The 16,464-nt window shown below is 24.7% G+C and overlaps 1 protein-coding gene across 1 annotated transcript; it reads right to left on the bottom strand.

Annotated features, from left to right (window-relative positions):
* Nucleotides 1-6,236: 6,236 nt before the first annotated feature.
* LOC113557556 lies at nt 6,237-13,483 on the bottom strand. Its single transcript, XM_026963135.1, has 10 exons — nt 13,445-13,483; nt 12,048-12,138; nt 11,827-11,946; nt 11,609-11,713; nt 10,073-10,189; nt 9,755-10,011; nt 8,907-9,075; nt 7,507-7,632; nt 7,189-7,445; nt 6,237-6,374 (listed from the first exon to the last, which is right to left on the bottom strand). Exons 1-10 carry the CDS (start codon nt 13,481-13,483, stop codon nt 6,237-6,239), a joined length of 1,419 nt encoding a protein of 472 aa, XP_026818936.1.
* Between the last annotated feature and the right edge of the window lie 2,981 nt (nt 13,484-16,464).

Here is a 16,464-nt window from a genome sequence, read left to right as displayed (position 1 = left end):
TATAATATTTTTTGCAATACGAAACGTTATTGTTATTATTTCAATACTAAAACTTAACATATTTTGTATATATTACGCCACTATAACGTGTCAGAGGATAGTGAAAAAAGGAAGTGGGAAAGAATAATTAATACATGGTTTATGGGTTAATTAATTTTTTTATATTAAAACGGGAAAAGAATAATGCTTAATTCTGGTAAGGAAAGCCACACGGCGTGAATACCTCACACCATAAATTCAATAATAGGTAATACCTATCGTATTATGAAATAATTACTAATTGTACATTTGTACATCACGGAGCGGCTACGATGATTAGTAATCGGCGTGTATAATAATAATAAAATATATTTATATAATAAATAACACCGGTGAGCATAATAATAATAATATATATGTATATAATAAATAATGCCGATGTGTATTATAATAATAAATAAAAATGTATATTTTAATAGAGTACCGGCCAAGGTGTTTTTATAAAAAAAAAATAAATTGTTTATAACTTTACCATTTTCGAGTGCGCCGTTGAACGTCGTCCCCAGGACGCCCTCGGTGATACGTTTTGTTTTTATTCGGGCGTGTTGTATGGCGAGAGGAAGAAATTAAAGAAAACTTGCGGTTGTCGGGTGTATCACACACCGAATAAAATAACGTCGTTACATAAGTGTTATGAAATAATGATAAACACATTTGGCAGGTATACCTAATACTCTATATTATATTTTATTAATTAAATGCTTCATTAAATAATTAGCGCAGTGTGTTAGCAGCGGTGAAAGTGCGTGTAATGTGTATGCACGCCGATTATACGATTATACCGTTATCGATGTTGTCTTCGGGCGGCGGCAGTGGGACCCGCGAGACGGAGAGCGCTATCACAGAATATTTTATAATAACGAAAAAAAATTGAATTCGGACTGTTACCACCTAACCGGATCACCGTCACCGCTCGTATAGGACATGAAATGCGTAAACGTGTAACTTTGTAGTTTGTACCAAAGTTCATATAATTAATATAAATGGTTCCTTAAGTAGTATTGCCAAATGCCCAAACAAAATTTACATTTACTTTAAATAATTTACAATTTAATATATTTTTCATAATATATAATTTACAATGTTTTTTCCAGCATATTTTATATTATTTGTAAGTATAAAATTACATTACTACAATACAATATCTGTGTGTATTAGTTATACATAAATATATATTATTAAACTGTAGACGAAAACGAGTACCTACAGAACCCAAAATTAATTATTATCTAAATTCTAAATTACTAACTTAAATTATAAATGCAGTCTTTTTGCTATATGGATTTCTTATATTCAATTTATTTTATAAGATTATAAATAAATTATGCCATAAGTCTATAAGTAATTATTTAATGATGATTAATATAAATAAAACGATGAAATTAAAATTATAAATATAAGTAAAGAAGTGTATATACGGTTTTTAATTTAAACAAATGTTTACTGATATACATCATGTATATTGTACACAAAGTCAAAGTGGTAATGCATTTTTCAACATAGTAAATGTAAATAATAAAAAAATATACATGTATAAAATTTAAGACAACGATTTTTTTCTAGATTTTAGTGCACTCAACTTTTGAATTAGATCTGAAAAATGAAGTGTCAATCTAAAGTTTAATTTACGAAACAATCTATACCTACTTATTGAATTGCTATTAATGTGGTGGATTACGATAAATAAACGATTGGGTCCTATTCGTAATTCTATTATGCCTAATGTTAAAAATAAAAATATATTTAATTGATTATATTACTATATAAAATTATTATATAACGCAGGTAAAAATATGGCCTACAGTAGTTAAAAAACTTTAAAATACATAATATGCACTATATTTTTTTAGCATTTGAAGTTAGAATTATTATAAAATTTGTCAAAATCCCATACTAATAATAGAAACTTACTTCCGTCTTCGTCCATTCCGTTCACAATCGTTTTTTATTGTATACAATAATTCATTGTGTATAACTTACATATTTATGGTTTAGTCGTTTAGTGTAATCATTGAAAACATTAATTATAAAAACATTTTTTTTTTTTTTTTTTAATTAATAATCTAAATTCTAAAGTTGTATAGTATAGTAAACACTTATTGAAATGAAATAAAGAGTTTAGAGTAAAGAAATTAATCAAATAAATTTTAATTTAATAAGCTGAAATAATACGTATTATTACAATGCAAATTATAAGCCAAAGATCAAATTTTTAACAATGGTAACTATTTTGGTCGTCTGCTCGCGTAAAATGGCTGTGGTAAAATGAAGCTACAAAAATTAAAACATTTAAAACGATATTAATCTGAACGTCTGAGCACGACAGTCGTTAAACGGTCAAACATATTAACAATAAGAAATCAACCAATTTAGAAATATACCATATAGAAAATCCGAGAGTCCCTATCGGAAAACCTTTTTCATACTACAATACTACATGTCTACACACTAGTGTACTACGCGAAAATATAAGATAATGACTGACGAGAATTTACAATTAAATGATATCTGTTAAACTAATATAATATAATATTATAAACTGTAATAATATAAGCATATCATATTACACGTATTATATTGTTATTAAATTCGCTTGTTTTTTTTTGGATTTTGGGGAGCCATGGCCCCCTGGGCCCCTCCCCTAGAGCCGCCACTGATGACGGTGGCTGTTGTTGCCGTTGTCCCGGCACAAGCGAGAAAAGGCTATTTGCTTGGCTCAAAAGCCAAAACAAAATAAAAATAATATAGATCGTGGACACGGGACGTGTGCGGCACGACGATGAGCGCGAGAGCTCGGATGAGTGTAAACCAAGGGCGGAATACGACGATGGCGTAACGGTTTTGCGACGACGAACGAAGACAACTAGACGAACGGTAAAGGACAAAAGACGCGGCGGCGAGCACCAGCCGCGGTCATCGGCTAGACCTGTCCGGAGGGACAAAGTTTACAATAGAGCGGTGTCTGATGTACATCGCCAGGGTGGCAAACGTTACGCAGGACTTATCGCCGCACCAAATTAAAATATTAAAAGTGTTTCCAACAGTCATATAATAAAACATGAAAAATAGTTCGTTTATTATGTAAAGAATGCGTTGCGGTCGATTATATTAATTATTTATTATTAGTATTTCTACTAGCGTGATTTTTCAAATATTTTTCACTATTCACAGGATTTTAATTGAAGTTTTCCAAAGTTTTTCAATCCGTTCTATTCATATTCGCGTAATGTGCGTCTTTTGAAAGCCGCGCGAGTACAGTTTTTTTGCTGTTTGCGTTTGTAGCGGTCGCGATCAAGGTAACGAGTACGACTGTCCTCCGGACGTTTTTCTTCGCTTTTTATTAACTCACATAAGATCGAAAACGCCGATCGATGTACTAGATATAAATTTTTTTTTTTGCTTAAATTTACACGTATTATTATATTACATTATTACGTAAAGCACTGATGTTTGAATGTAACAAATTCATTATTTTTTCAATCATATATTTTTTTTTATCAATAACAATTGTCATTCACTGAGTTGAAAAAAATAAAAATTGCATATGACCTGGTAAATGAAAATATTTATTCTTCTTTAATATAACCGAATTAAGCATTAGTAAAGTTAGAGAAAAAGCTGAATATACGTTATACCCTCATATGTTGACTCTGTCTTGCTTACATACAATATGGAAAATTGTTGTTCAGCAGAATTAATTTTGTATTGTGCTTATTGATATAATAATATTAGAAAGAGTTATGAACATTTTAAAGTTATAATTTTTCTATATAGCTATAGCCAGGTTGGTTAACAAAAGGGTACCATGGGAGCGATGCCCCCCTACAAATGTCATGAAAAAAATCAATTTACTTTTTTATAGTTTAGGATGTTATATTTAGTTTTACACGAAGACGGTAAAATTTGTTTGGTCTTTTGAAAACACTTCTATTTACGGACATCTACGTGATGTATCACGTACTCTTATTCCGTACGACCCGGTGCGGGAGTTTCCACTATTGAAAGAATTATTAATAAGACATTTGTACGAACAATGATCATTATATTATGTAAATTATTAATTTTATATATAAATTAGATTATTGACTAGTTATTAAACTCGAGTGTAGCTATTTAAGAGATAAAGAGAATATTCAGATGTAAAACGGAAATACGAGATGCTAGTTTAAACCAATTGAACCAAAGCCTTAATACGACGAAGAATAATTTAACGCCATCGTTCATTGAGAACTATATTTTGAGAGGCAATAAATAAAATGTAATAGTAATATGAAATGGACATTCTGATAGAAATATTTTAAACAGGCTAGAATTAACACAATACCCAATACTAAAAATAACATGTCACTATAAACTTTTTAATAAAAAAATTTCACAATCCAATTTGAAAAACAAAACCATATATAATAAACATTAGGTTAGAGAAAAATTATTAAAAATATAAGTTAGAGTATAGACATTTTACTAGAGATTATGTATTGAGATATATTATAGTTTTACTTTATTATAAATATCAAAATTATTATACTATGAAAAAAAAAAATAAATAAACCGTATTAAAATTATTTACTACGAATGTATTAATATTTCATTTATTTAAAAATATTACTAATCAATTTATTTTATTTTTTATAAAAGTTAATCATATTAATATATTCTTATATCATTATCCATTAACCATTTATTGTATTGTATTAATGAAAAAATATAACCACTAACCAGTATATATTAAGCAAACTATTGATCCACTTTTGTAATCAATACATTATTATAAATATTTATTGTTAACTTGAAAATATTATGAAAATGTTCAAATGTTATAGTATGAACATACAAATGATTATGAAATGAATTGAAAATAATGAAAATATTATAAACATGTTTTAATAACTTATATGGTATATTTGTATCTTAACTATTTTTTGTACTAGCCTTTGAAAGATTTCTGTCTTGAGGACATAAACCTTTTTTTTTTGTGGGGAGATGCTACGTTCTGTGATGTCTCATACCAATAATATAATACATAAGGATGCTGCGACGTAGGTAAAATTATCTGTATTAGGATAACGATCACCAATATATTAGAATAATATACCACTTAATAAGGATACTACAACGTAGAAATAAACATTTACGTTTAATTGGAAAGTATCTATACATAACTGGGCAGTAACACACTAGGCATAAGCACTACAGACAATAATTATGAGAGAGTCAAAACCACCTATGACTTTAACCTTCGGAACTGGGAGATGAATAAACTCCACAATGCGTTGTAGGTCAATAAACGAATACAATTTTTAATTAATCTCGAGTTCTGAGAATCTCGATCGAGGTTGACCACCAGCTCGTAGGCAAAAGTAATTGTAGTCATATTGTAGTCATTGGAACCTTTGTACTATTCTCAGTATAGTATCTACAGACTTATAAAATACATATAATTATGCATTTGTATGTTTATGTTAGAGTAATATGATTATAACTATATTAGTCTAGTTTATACGAATTACTCAAATAGTTTTATCATCAGAATGTAATAATGTGCTAAGACAACTTTTGTTAAGAATGGATTTAACTGCCTCATACAACCATAATATAAACATACAATAAAAGTTAAATTTGAAATTTATTGCAATATAAGTATTAATAGGTTTATAAACATTTTGTGATTTTGTATGCATGACTATATGTAACAACTACTTTAAATTTTTGATACATAGTAAATGCAAATTAATTATATTTTAAAAATTATTTTCTTCAACATGCAAGCTTATTATTTTTAATAATAAAATCATATCTAAATTAAAGACAATTGTTTTTAGATTTAAGAATAATATACTGTGTGAATTGTTTTTTTTTTTATATAAAATGTATACAATATATTTAGGTTTCTTCAAATGTTCTTTAAATCTAATTTATTTAAAATTGAATCAAAATTAATTTACAATACAATGAATAGCAAAATTCCCATTTTCAAATTATAATTTTATATTATTTACAAAATGAAAAAAAAATATGAGTTAAAAATGAAATAAAATTATTACAATTATAAATCTATTAAATGTATGATAACATTTATGTTTAATTATCAGTTTTATTATACATACAGAAAAATGTAATACATATAAATTAAAAAATAGTTAAAAAATAAAATATTTTATATTTACTTTTTTTGGATTTTGATTTTAAGCAAGTCTTCACATATTTAGAAAATGTCTCATTTGACAAGCAGACTTTTTGTTTACATCAAATGTCAATCCATAATAAAGTGGTGTGCGCTGTTCAGGTGTTATAGATTTTTGAAGTAGAACAGCAATATCATCAGTAGTCTCATTCTAAAAATGTATGAAGATAATATCAAATGCTTGCTTTTTTAACAGTTATATGTATAAAAAATGAAGAGTATATGCATAAAAAGTTATGTGGTAATGTGGCATAGTGACTGATCCATTGTAGAAGAATCACATTTGCTTCCATACTCGAACATTCCAAACTTAATGAAGTAAGAACTTAATAGTGCAAATAACAATTTTAAATTGAATACGAATTGAGTCCAAGGATTATTTTGAGTAAAATATAATTTTATATAGTTTTATTCAGCCTATCCAAACATTTAACAATTTATGAACATTTTGTTGAATGTAAAATGCGAAACGTATATAAAAATTAGAAGTGTTCTTATAAGTAATGCAAGAAATTGTATAAAAAAAAAAAAAGAAATCGGGCATCAAATGCAGCAGTTGCAATCAAATGCAATAACTATATTTTGAATATAAACAATGTTTATCACATACATATTTACCGATATAAACAATGTTGTTTTATCATTATCTAAATTTATTTAATTATACACAAATTATTCATATTATATTATACACCAATATTATTATATTTCAATAATATGAAATATTTGAAAAAAAAAAAATCCTTTTTAAGCAAACCTGTAGTTTTTTTTTTTTACTGATAGCCCTAAGCCTGTACAAACAGGAAGGAAAATGTTTATATTTTTTTTAGTTGACGGGACTCAATTAGTATTATACCTAACACTTCTCTGGACTTATTGGTAAATAACTTAAAACAAGCTGTGATTCAATGCGTCATAAAAGATTATACTAGGACTCTGTTCGTATGCAGCCTTGATTTTATTACCTTATATAATTTGAAATCTGCATCTCTGATTCGTTCTTTTGATTCATCATACACGAAAATCGGTTTTGCTAAGAAAGTGAAATTGTCTATAGTTAGAGTAGTTTTATCAAATGAGATATTCAAATATTCCTGTATTTCTTGTAATGATCGTAGTTTCTGGCCACTTGGTGAGTAATAGTATATATCACCACTTCTATTGTCCTCAGTAACAACAGCAGATTCACTTGATGTTCTATATACTAATTCTCGTTTCCATCCTAAAAAATATTAATCATAGATATTCCACCAAAATAAATCATTGATAATTAATTTACTTACCATGCTCAAATGGGAGTTTAAAAATAGAATCGGTTATTAGACAATTAATATTTCTTCCTGCACCATAAGGCATTCTATTTTTAGGTGGTTCTATATAAGTATAATTGAATGTAGAAGTTTTAAGTTCTAAAACATTAAAAATCAATTAACATAATATATCCAAACTATTAAGTTATAACATTTATAATTAAATTCTATTTTTATTCATATTTAGAAAACCTTGAACACAGTATGAAACATATACTAAACATGAAATATAATAGGTACCATTTATTAGTATAACATAAAATACATTAATGACTTATTGTTGCCCTTTAAATATGAATTTTCATAGGAATATTATTATAAATATAGAGTAGAACACTAAACATATTTATCTTATTTTTTATGTTGTCTACAATTACATTAATTGATAATTATGCACTAAAATATTGTGTTTCTGGGTGCCATATTGTACCAACACAATTTTTAATTTAACTTGTGGAATGTTCGTTTATCTATGTATTCTTTAAAACTATCATATTAAATAATATTACTATTATTTTTAATACTAGGTTAGTAAGCTTAGCAATCATAATTTTAAAAAAAATGAAAGATAATGGTAATTAATAAAAAAATGTGTAAACATTTAAAAATAATTTCATCAATAGAATGAGACATTAAGAAAAAATAATTTATTATTTGACATTTAAATATTAAAATAAAATATAAATAATTCTGATATGTTTTTTTTAACATTATTTTATATAAAATATAACAAATATTTATTAGAATATCATTTATCTAATGAAAAATCAAATATATACATCAAAAATTATGTTAATAATACCTATAAAAATTAACATTTGACGAGTATATCTATATATATATTTAATGTGAATGAAATGGAAAAATTTGTGTAACAATTGAGAATGAATTGGGAGATTTTATGTTTTCTGATACATAAATTATACATTACTGCCACTCAACTAAAAAAGGTGGATCATGTAATTACAAAGATATATTAAATATTTATATATATATTACTAAAATCAATTTCTTATTAAGAGGACGGCACACTATGGGTAAAGTCAGACAATACTAATAACATTTTTTAGCTCATTGTTTTGATTTACTAGTTGTATACTCGAATTATGACAAGAGATGGGAAATAAGTATCTACTTCTCAGTGCTAATAGACTACTACAGAGTCAAATTCAAATATTAATTAAGTGGTAAGTTATTATATAAATTGTTAGGCCTTTATTATTTTATATTAGAACATAACAATTTATTTAACTGTATTTAATGTTTGTGTTAGTTTACATTTGAAGAAGTTAAGGAGTACATCTATTTATTAGTATGGACAGCACTGCGAATGTTTAGCTAAATAATAAATAATTATATATGTTTATAATTACCTTTATTAGATTTTGATGTTGTGGAAGTCTTCGCTCTTTTTAAATCAAGTCTCGGTTTACTAACAGACTTTTTGTTTCCATCACCTGTCAATTCAGAATCAAATGGTGGGCGTTGTTTAGGTGTTTTAGATTTTTTAGGTTTAACAGCAACGCCAACAGTAGTGTCATCCTAAAAATGTATAAGGATAATTGTTAATGCACGGTATTTTAAAGTTATATGTATAAAATATGAAAAGTTTATGCAAAAAAGTCATGTGGTTATGTGCATATTGAATGATCCATTGTAAAAAAATTCACATTTGCTTCCATACTCGAACATTCCTAACTTTATTATTTTGAGTAAAATATAATTTTATATAGTTTTATTCAGCCCATCCAAACATTTAACAATTTATAAACATTTTGTGGAATGTACAATGCGAGACGGATATAAAAATTAAAAGTGTTCCTATAAGTAATACAAGAAATTATATAAAAGAAGAAAAAGAAATCGGGCATCAAATGCAGCTGTTGCAATCAAATGCAATAACTATATTTTGAATTTAAACAATGTTATCTTATCATTATCTAAATTTTTTTAATATTATGAAATATTTGAAAACAAATCCTTTTTAAGCATACCTGTAGATTTTTTTTTACAAACACTCCTAAGCCTGTTAAATAGGAAGAAAAATGTTTTATTTTTTTTATTTGATGGAACTCAATTAATATTAAAACGTTGACTCAATTAGTATTATACCTACAATTTCACTGGACTTATTGGTATATATCCTAAAACAAGCTGTGATTCAATTTGGCATAATAGGTTATACTGGGACTCAGTTCATATGCAGTTTTTTTTTTATTACCTTAAATGATTTGACATATTTATATTTTATCAGTTCTTTTGATTTATCATTTATGCCAATTGGTTTTGTTACAAATGTAAAACTTTCTATAGTAAGAGAAGTTTTATCAGATGAAATATCCAATTGTTCCTTAATGTCTCGTAATGATTTTAGTTTCTGGCCATTTGGAGAATAATAGTACACATCACCACTTCTATTGGCCCGAGTAACAACACCAGATTCAACTGATGATCTGTATACTATTTCTCGTTTCCATCCTGAAAAATATTAATTACAGACAATTCACTAAAAAAAATCATTAATAATTAATTTACTTACCATGCTCAAATGGGATTTTAAAAATAGCATCTCTTATATCATAATTTTTTATTCTTCCAGCACTACGGAGAATTCTAGTGTTAGAAGAAGTTAAGTTGAATTTAGGAGTAGTAAGTTCTAAAAAATTAAAAATCAATTAACATAATATATCAAAACTGTTTAGTAATAGTATTTATGATTAAATTATATTTTTATTCATATTTAGAAAACCTGGAACACAGTATGACACTTATACCAAACATGAAATATAATAGGTACTATTTATTAGTATAACATAAGATACATTAATGTTTTATTGTTGCTCTTTAAATCTGAATTTTCATTGAAATATTGCTATAACTATAGTTGATATAGAGTAGTACACTAAACAAATTTATCTTATTATTTAATTTTCTTTCATTAATTGATAATTATGCACTAAAATATTGTTGTTCTGGGTGCCATGTTGTAATACCAACACATTTTTTAATTCAACATGTGTACTGTTCGTATGTATCCTATGTATTCTTTAAAACTTTATCTTGCTACACAATATTATTATTATTTTAAATACTAGGTTAGTAAGTTTAGCAATCATAATTTTAAAAAAATGAAATATAATAGTATTTAATAAAAAATTGTGTAAAAATTTAAAAACAATTACTTCTATAGAATGAGATATTAAAAAAAATAATTTATTATTTGACATTTGGATATTAAAATAAAATATAAATAATTCTACTATATATGTAAATATTTATTAGATTTTCATTCATCTAATAAAAAAAATATCAGTATCAATTTAGTTTTTATTTATGATACATGCACAACATAATTTTACCTAGTTTTTTCATTAGCATATGCGGACAATGTCTCTTTTTGGTAAAAATGTAGTTTTAATTTTTATAATTTAAATAAACTAGATTCTAAGCAAAGCAATTCATGTATTGATTTTAAAATTTTGAACTTGAATTAAAAATTTCTTAAAAATATTTAAATACAATTATTTTTTATAAATATATTTGTAAATTAAATTTAAACAAAATTATATATTTTAACTATGTTAATTATTTTATTATCTTTCATAATCTCAAATCTTGGTGACTTAAAATTTTTATGTATGTTATTGATTTTACTTCACCAATGAAACTATAAAAGAATGTGAACATTTTTGAAGATATAATATACTTATATTTTGAACCTATTCACACTATTTTACAGTACACCTAGTGTATACAACAAATTGATACCCATTTGTCTATGTTATTTTACTACTTATTTATTAACTATAAATAATATATTATTATATTATGTTGGTATTTCTAAGATTGTTTGTAGGATATATGATGGATGTACGTAAAATAATGAATAATAATATGTCAAGAAAGAATAGCAATAAATATATCAAAAATTTAGTTAATAACACCTATAGAAATTAACATTTAACGTGTATAAATATTTAATGTGAATGAATTGGAAAATTTTGTGTACTAAATGAGAATGAATTGGGAGATTTTATCTTTTCCGATACATGTATTATACATTTCTGCCACTCACCTAAAGAAGGCGGAACATGTAATTTGAATGATTCTAAGGTATCATTGCGTATATTGTCTTTCTTATGCCTCTTATTACTCCAATTATTCTTTATACCATTAGGTTCTGGTGTTGATACAATAAATTATTTAAAAAAATTATACATATATATATATTTTACTCATGTTATAAAACAAAAGAATATAAACAGGTTTACAAATATAATTTTTCTAACTTACTTCTTGATTTAGATAGTTTCTTTTTATTAACATGATTATTATGACCAATGGATGGACTGTCAGTTGGCTCGTCTACTTCCATAGGCTCACTCGTTTCTTTTTTAAGTTCCATTTTTAATACTAAATACAATCATATAAATTTTTTTATAAAATTTGTAATAATTTTGAATTTTAAGTTAAATATAAAAGCTGTATGAACATATAATTATTGAAAAACTTACATTTTTTCTTATTTTCAATTCTTATCAGTACTTTATCATCAATATCAAATCCAATAAAATGTGCTTCTAGGTTTGAAAGATTATTGGTTTTCTAAAAATAAACAAATTAAAACTTTTTTTTTAACCGATCTTAAAATATGCAATTAACACAACAAGAAATTATTTTTTCATTTTTTATATAACCTAATCTAGACTAAACTTTATTAATTAAATAAAGTTGTGTTTTTACAAAAATTAAGCAAATTATACTAAGTTTAATAGTAAAAAATGTGTATTGTAATTCAATTATATATTTGTTTTATTATATTAACATTATTTAATTGGATTAGTGAATGTTATTTAAAAAGAATTAATCTGCACTAAAACAATACATATTAAATTTGTAATATTACATTTTTGTAGTTCAATTCATAATTTTTACTTTGACTTTCTGTTAAAATGTCTAACATGAAATAAAATATGCATTTATTAACTTACCATTAAGTTACTCATTTTTTAAACCATTATTAATTAAATCTATTAAAATAATAATAAAAGCAGATGTAATAACTTTAAAATGTTGAACAACTAAAATGAATACGAAAAATCCTTCAATGTACAGTTGATACCAACATAGAAATCATCTTCTACATATTTTTTAACATTATACTGAAATGAATATTGAAATTTAAAAGAGATATAAAATTTTTAACCGTGTAGAGTATAACTAATGTTATATTAAATTCATAAAAAAAAAAAATATGCTTTATAAAATTGTATATATCTTAAATTTTAAATAAAGTCAAAAAGAAAATAAATAATTAAGCCTAGGGGTGAAAAATTCAAATAGTTACTATATAGTTAAACAAATTGGTTAAAACCAGAAGTTTTTGTTTTGCAACAATAGCATTAGCACAATATTAACAATCTACAATGAAATAATCTTAAATGAATAAATTTAAAAAACATAAAGGTTTATTTTGGTTGTTTTTAGTGTATAAACATACAGGATCTATTTATTAATTATTACTTTTTATAATAAACTCTACATAATATTTTTTATTTTTCTATATACATACATATGTATATATATAATAAAATAGAACATTTATTTTAAAATTTACAATTTAAATTACTGAAACTAAGTTACTTTATCAGGTGTCAAATATGAAATTTGAAATGACATAAATATTAAAACTTAATAACAACAAAATTCTGAATTTACTGTTGTTTTCAGCATAATAAAATACATTGGTTAACAGAAAAAAAATTGAAAAAAGATCGACTAGTTGAGCAATTTTTTATAAAATTTACATATGTTTAAATCATATTGTTAAATTAAGTATTGTTAAAAAATCTGTGATGCATAATATTAGTAGTTAGAATTTTTAATTATGATGTAAAAATCTGTTAATTACTTTTAAACCAGCAGATGTCTTTCTCTTCATTCTATCCATTGTTGGTATCTAGAATAATACAAAATTAAAAAAATATTATTAATATTTGAATTTGCTAAAGTGCTAACAAGGAGCTTAAACTAAAACTAATAATAAAAATAAGGATATGATTGATATGAAATAAAAATAAATTTTACAATATGTAGTAACAAATTTTGGAAGTTACAGTTTCCACTGATGAAATATTCATAAAAAATAATGTTTATATGCAAATAAACATATATGTTACATAATAGTGAGAACGGATTCTTGAACTTAAGGAACTTTAAGAAATTTAAATGCTTTTAACTTTTTGAAAATTAATACTCAAAATTAAATTGAATATTTAAAAACAACATTTCCAATAATTTGATAAAATCAAGTTTAATATTGTCAATATTTAAATAGAAAGTCATATCTTAGAATATTTTAAACACACAAACACGCATGTACTTTATTTTATATTATTGAGTTAAGTTGTTTTAATATTAATATAACAACTAATGGTAGGTTCAAGTAATTTGTGTGATCGAATACTTTAAAATGACAATTCACGCTAAATGCAATTGATTATGCTAATTGTGATAAATTAAATACTAGTATTATTTTCATATCCAATATTTCTTTCTTATAAATTATTATTATATTATTTGCGTACTAGTCAGTTGTATAATTGTAAAATGTATAAGTTAATATAATATAATAATAACAATATATAAAAATATTTTTATTTTAACTCTTTATTTATAATAATGGAGAACATTTTTTTAAAAATGTAGTTAAAATAATTCATTCTAAAACAATAAAATTAAATATAATTAATTTTGTCTTGTCGTGTTTCTATTTTTATTATTTGTTATTATGTTTTTACCGATCAAATGTATATACATGACGACGTCGCCACCTATAATACGGTTTGTCAAACGAAATTATTATATTAGATACTAGATGACACACTTAGGTATGTACCTATATAATATTATATTACACATACATGCAATTAGACTTATAATTAATATGAATAAGAATTTTTTCAATGTTAAAAATAATTTTAAGAGCATTTAAAAAAAATTGTTTGATATGTGAGTGCATTATTTATTTCGTATTTTTATAGGTATTTTTTGTTTTGTTTTTTAGAGCATTTAGATCCGTTTCCTACAGTTATTAGTGTTATTACATTCGTCGTCGCCCGTCGGCTATTGGTGACTGGTGCATTGATATTATAATAATTAATATATAATATAGCCATTGCATGATGCTTAAAGACATTTATAGTATATACTATTATGTATGAAGAGTTTATAATAGTTACAAAATGTACAATATTCATGTTCATTAAATTTTCTGAAAAAACGTATACCTAGCTTAATCAAAAAAATATTTTTCTCTGTGTAGACATTTTATCCTATTTAGATAGCTATGGAAGATTATTTCTCGTTTTTGTGTTTATAAGGACAATATTTTGTCTTCGTTTTAAGGAAATTTTGGTTGGAGATTGTACAGTATGAAGTTAACTAACAGCATTATACACGAAAAACCCTAATAACAGTGTACGGTGTAATATAATTATATATTTATTTATTATAGTTATCGATGAAGTCTGAGAATATATTATATACTTATCAAAGGAGATAGTACATTTTGAAACTAGATATGGGTGATTTTCTATGGAAATTTAAATTTCTGTTCTATTGGCGTAGTAACATAGATTACATCTCTTCTTCCTTCCCTATAATATTTATAATCCATTATTTAATAATTGTGTATATTAAACTGCTTAAAATACATTTATTCAAAAGGGCCTTAATGTGTTCCTATAACTAATACAAGAAATTATATAAAAGAAAAAGAAATTGGCCATCAAATGCAGCTGTTGCAATTAAACACAATAATTAGATTTGAATATAAACAATGTAAACAAATTTTTTAATAAGAATTAAATAGATTGTTTGTTTTTATTAGCATGATTATTATGAACAATGGATGGACTGTCCGTTGGCTTGTCTACTTCCATATGTTCACCTGTTTCTTTACTAAGTTCCATTTTTAATATTTATAGAAAACCGGGCTTTCTATAGAATAAAAAATTGTTTTTGCTTACTTAGTAGAACTATTATAAAAACTTTATTGTTAATTCAATCATACTTTTTTCAATGTTATATTATAGTATGACTAGTTTTAAATACTAGACGTTGAAAATCATTTTCTTCACCATATAAGCTTTGCTTATAGAAGTTGAATAGTACTTTAATTGATGAATATTAATATATACATAACATATATGTATATTTATATATGTATGTATATATAAATACATGAATATAAATCAATACCACTTGGCTTATTATGTATAATATAGACCTTAAATGAATAATCAAATTCTTAATTATTTTATGTTTTGATATTTAATTGAGAAAAGTGCCTACTTAAAATTTGATAAACTATCTAGATTAGCCCATTTCACGAGTAAATTTTTAATGTGTTATAAAATTCAGGAAACTACACAATAGCCTTACGTAACAAATAGAGCTATTCATAATACAAAAATATAATTAACATAAAATCATTAGGTATACTCGTATACAATATCACTACTCTACAAGGCATTACTATAAATATATATATATCGTGTTAGTTGTTTGATCACACCTTACAACAAACTGATATAGCAACTCAAGGAATTTAAAATAAAACAGTTAACAGAAAATTCTACTCCCGAAGCCCCCAGAGAGTGCAGTCAAGGATACAACATTTTTTCTAATAAAGCACAAATTATAGGTTACAGTCACTAATAGATAATAATATGATCCATAATTGTTAAAAATCGTCGAGCATGCGTTAGTGTAACGAAAAAAAATGTATGAAAAAAAACTCTAAAATATGCAAAATAAAATTTCATATTTGAATTCTCCGTACTCTCTGTACTTCATATTAAGTCTCGCAATAGATATAATAACTGCTCAAAATGTGCAAAAATCATTATCTGTAGTTAAACATATATC

The sequence above is a fragment of the Rhopalosiphum maidis genome, chromosome 3 (assembly GCF_003676215.2).
Source record: "Rhopalosiphum maidis isolate BTI-1 chromosome 3, ASM367621v3, whole genome shotgun sequence".
Lineage (NCBI taxonomy): Eukaryota > Metazoa > Arthropoda > Insecta > Hemiptera > Aphididae > Rhopalosiphum > Rhopalosiphum maidis.
The sequence above is the reverse complement of the archived record's forward strand: the minus strand, read 5'-3'. Positions and strand labels throughout refer to the sequence as shown.

Bases quoted from the DNA above. Each gene is read 5' to 3' on its own strand.
- LOC113557556 (XM_026963135.1), bottom strand. From the start codon at position 13,483: ATGGATAGAATGAAGAGAAAGACATCTGCTGGTTTAAAA. The intron at 10,012-10,072 runs GTAAGTAAATTA...AATATTTTTCAG, and splicing joins TAAAATCCCATTTGAGCATG to GATGGAAACGAGAAATAGTA. The intron at 6,375-7,188 runs GTAATAAAATCA...ATACATTTTTAG, and splicing joins CAGATTTCAAATTATATAAG to AATGAGACTACTGATGATAT.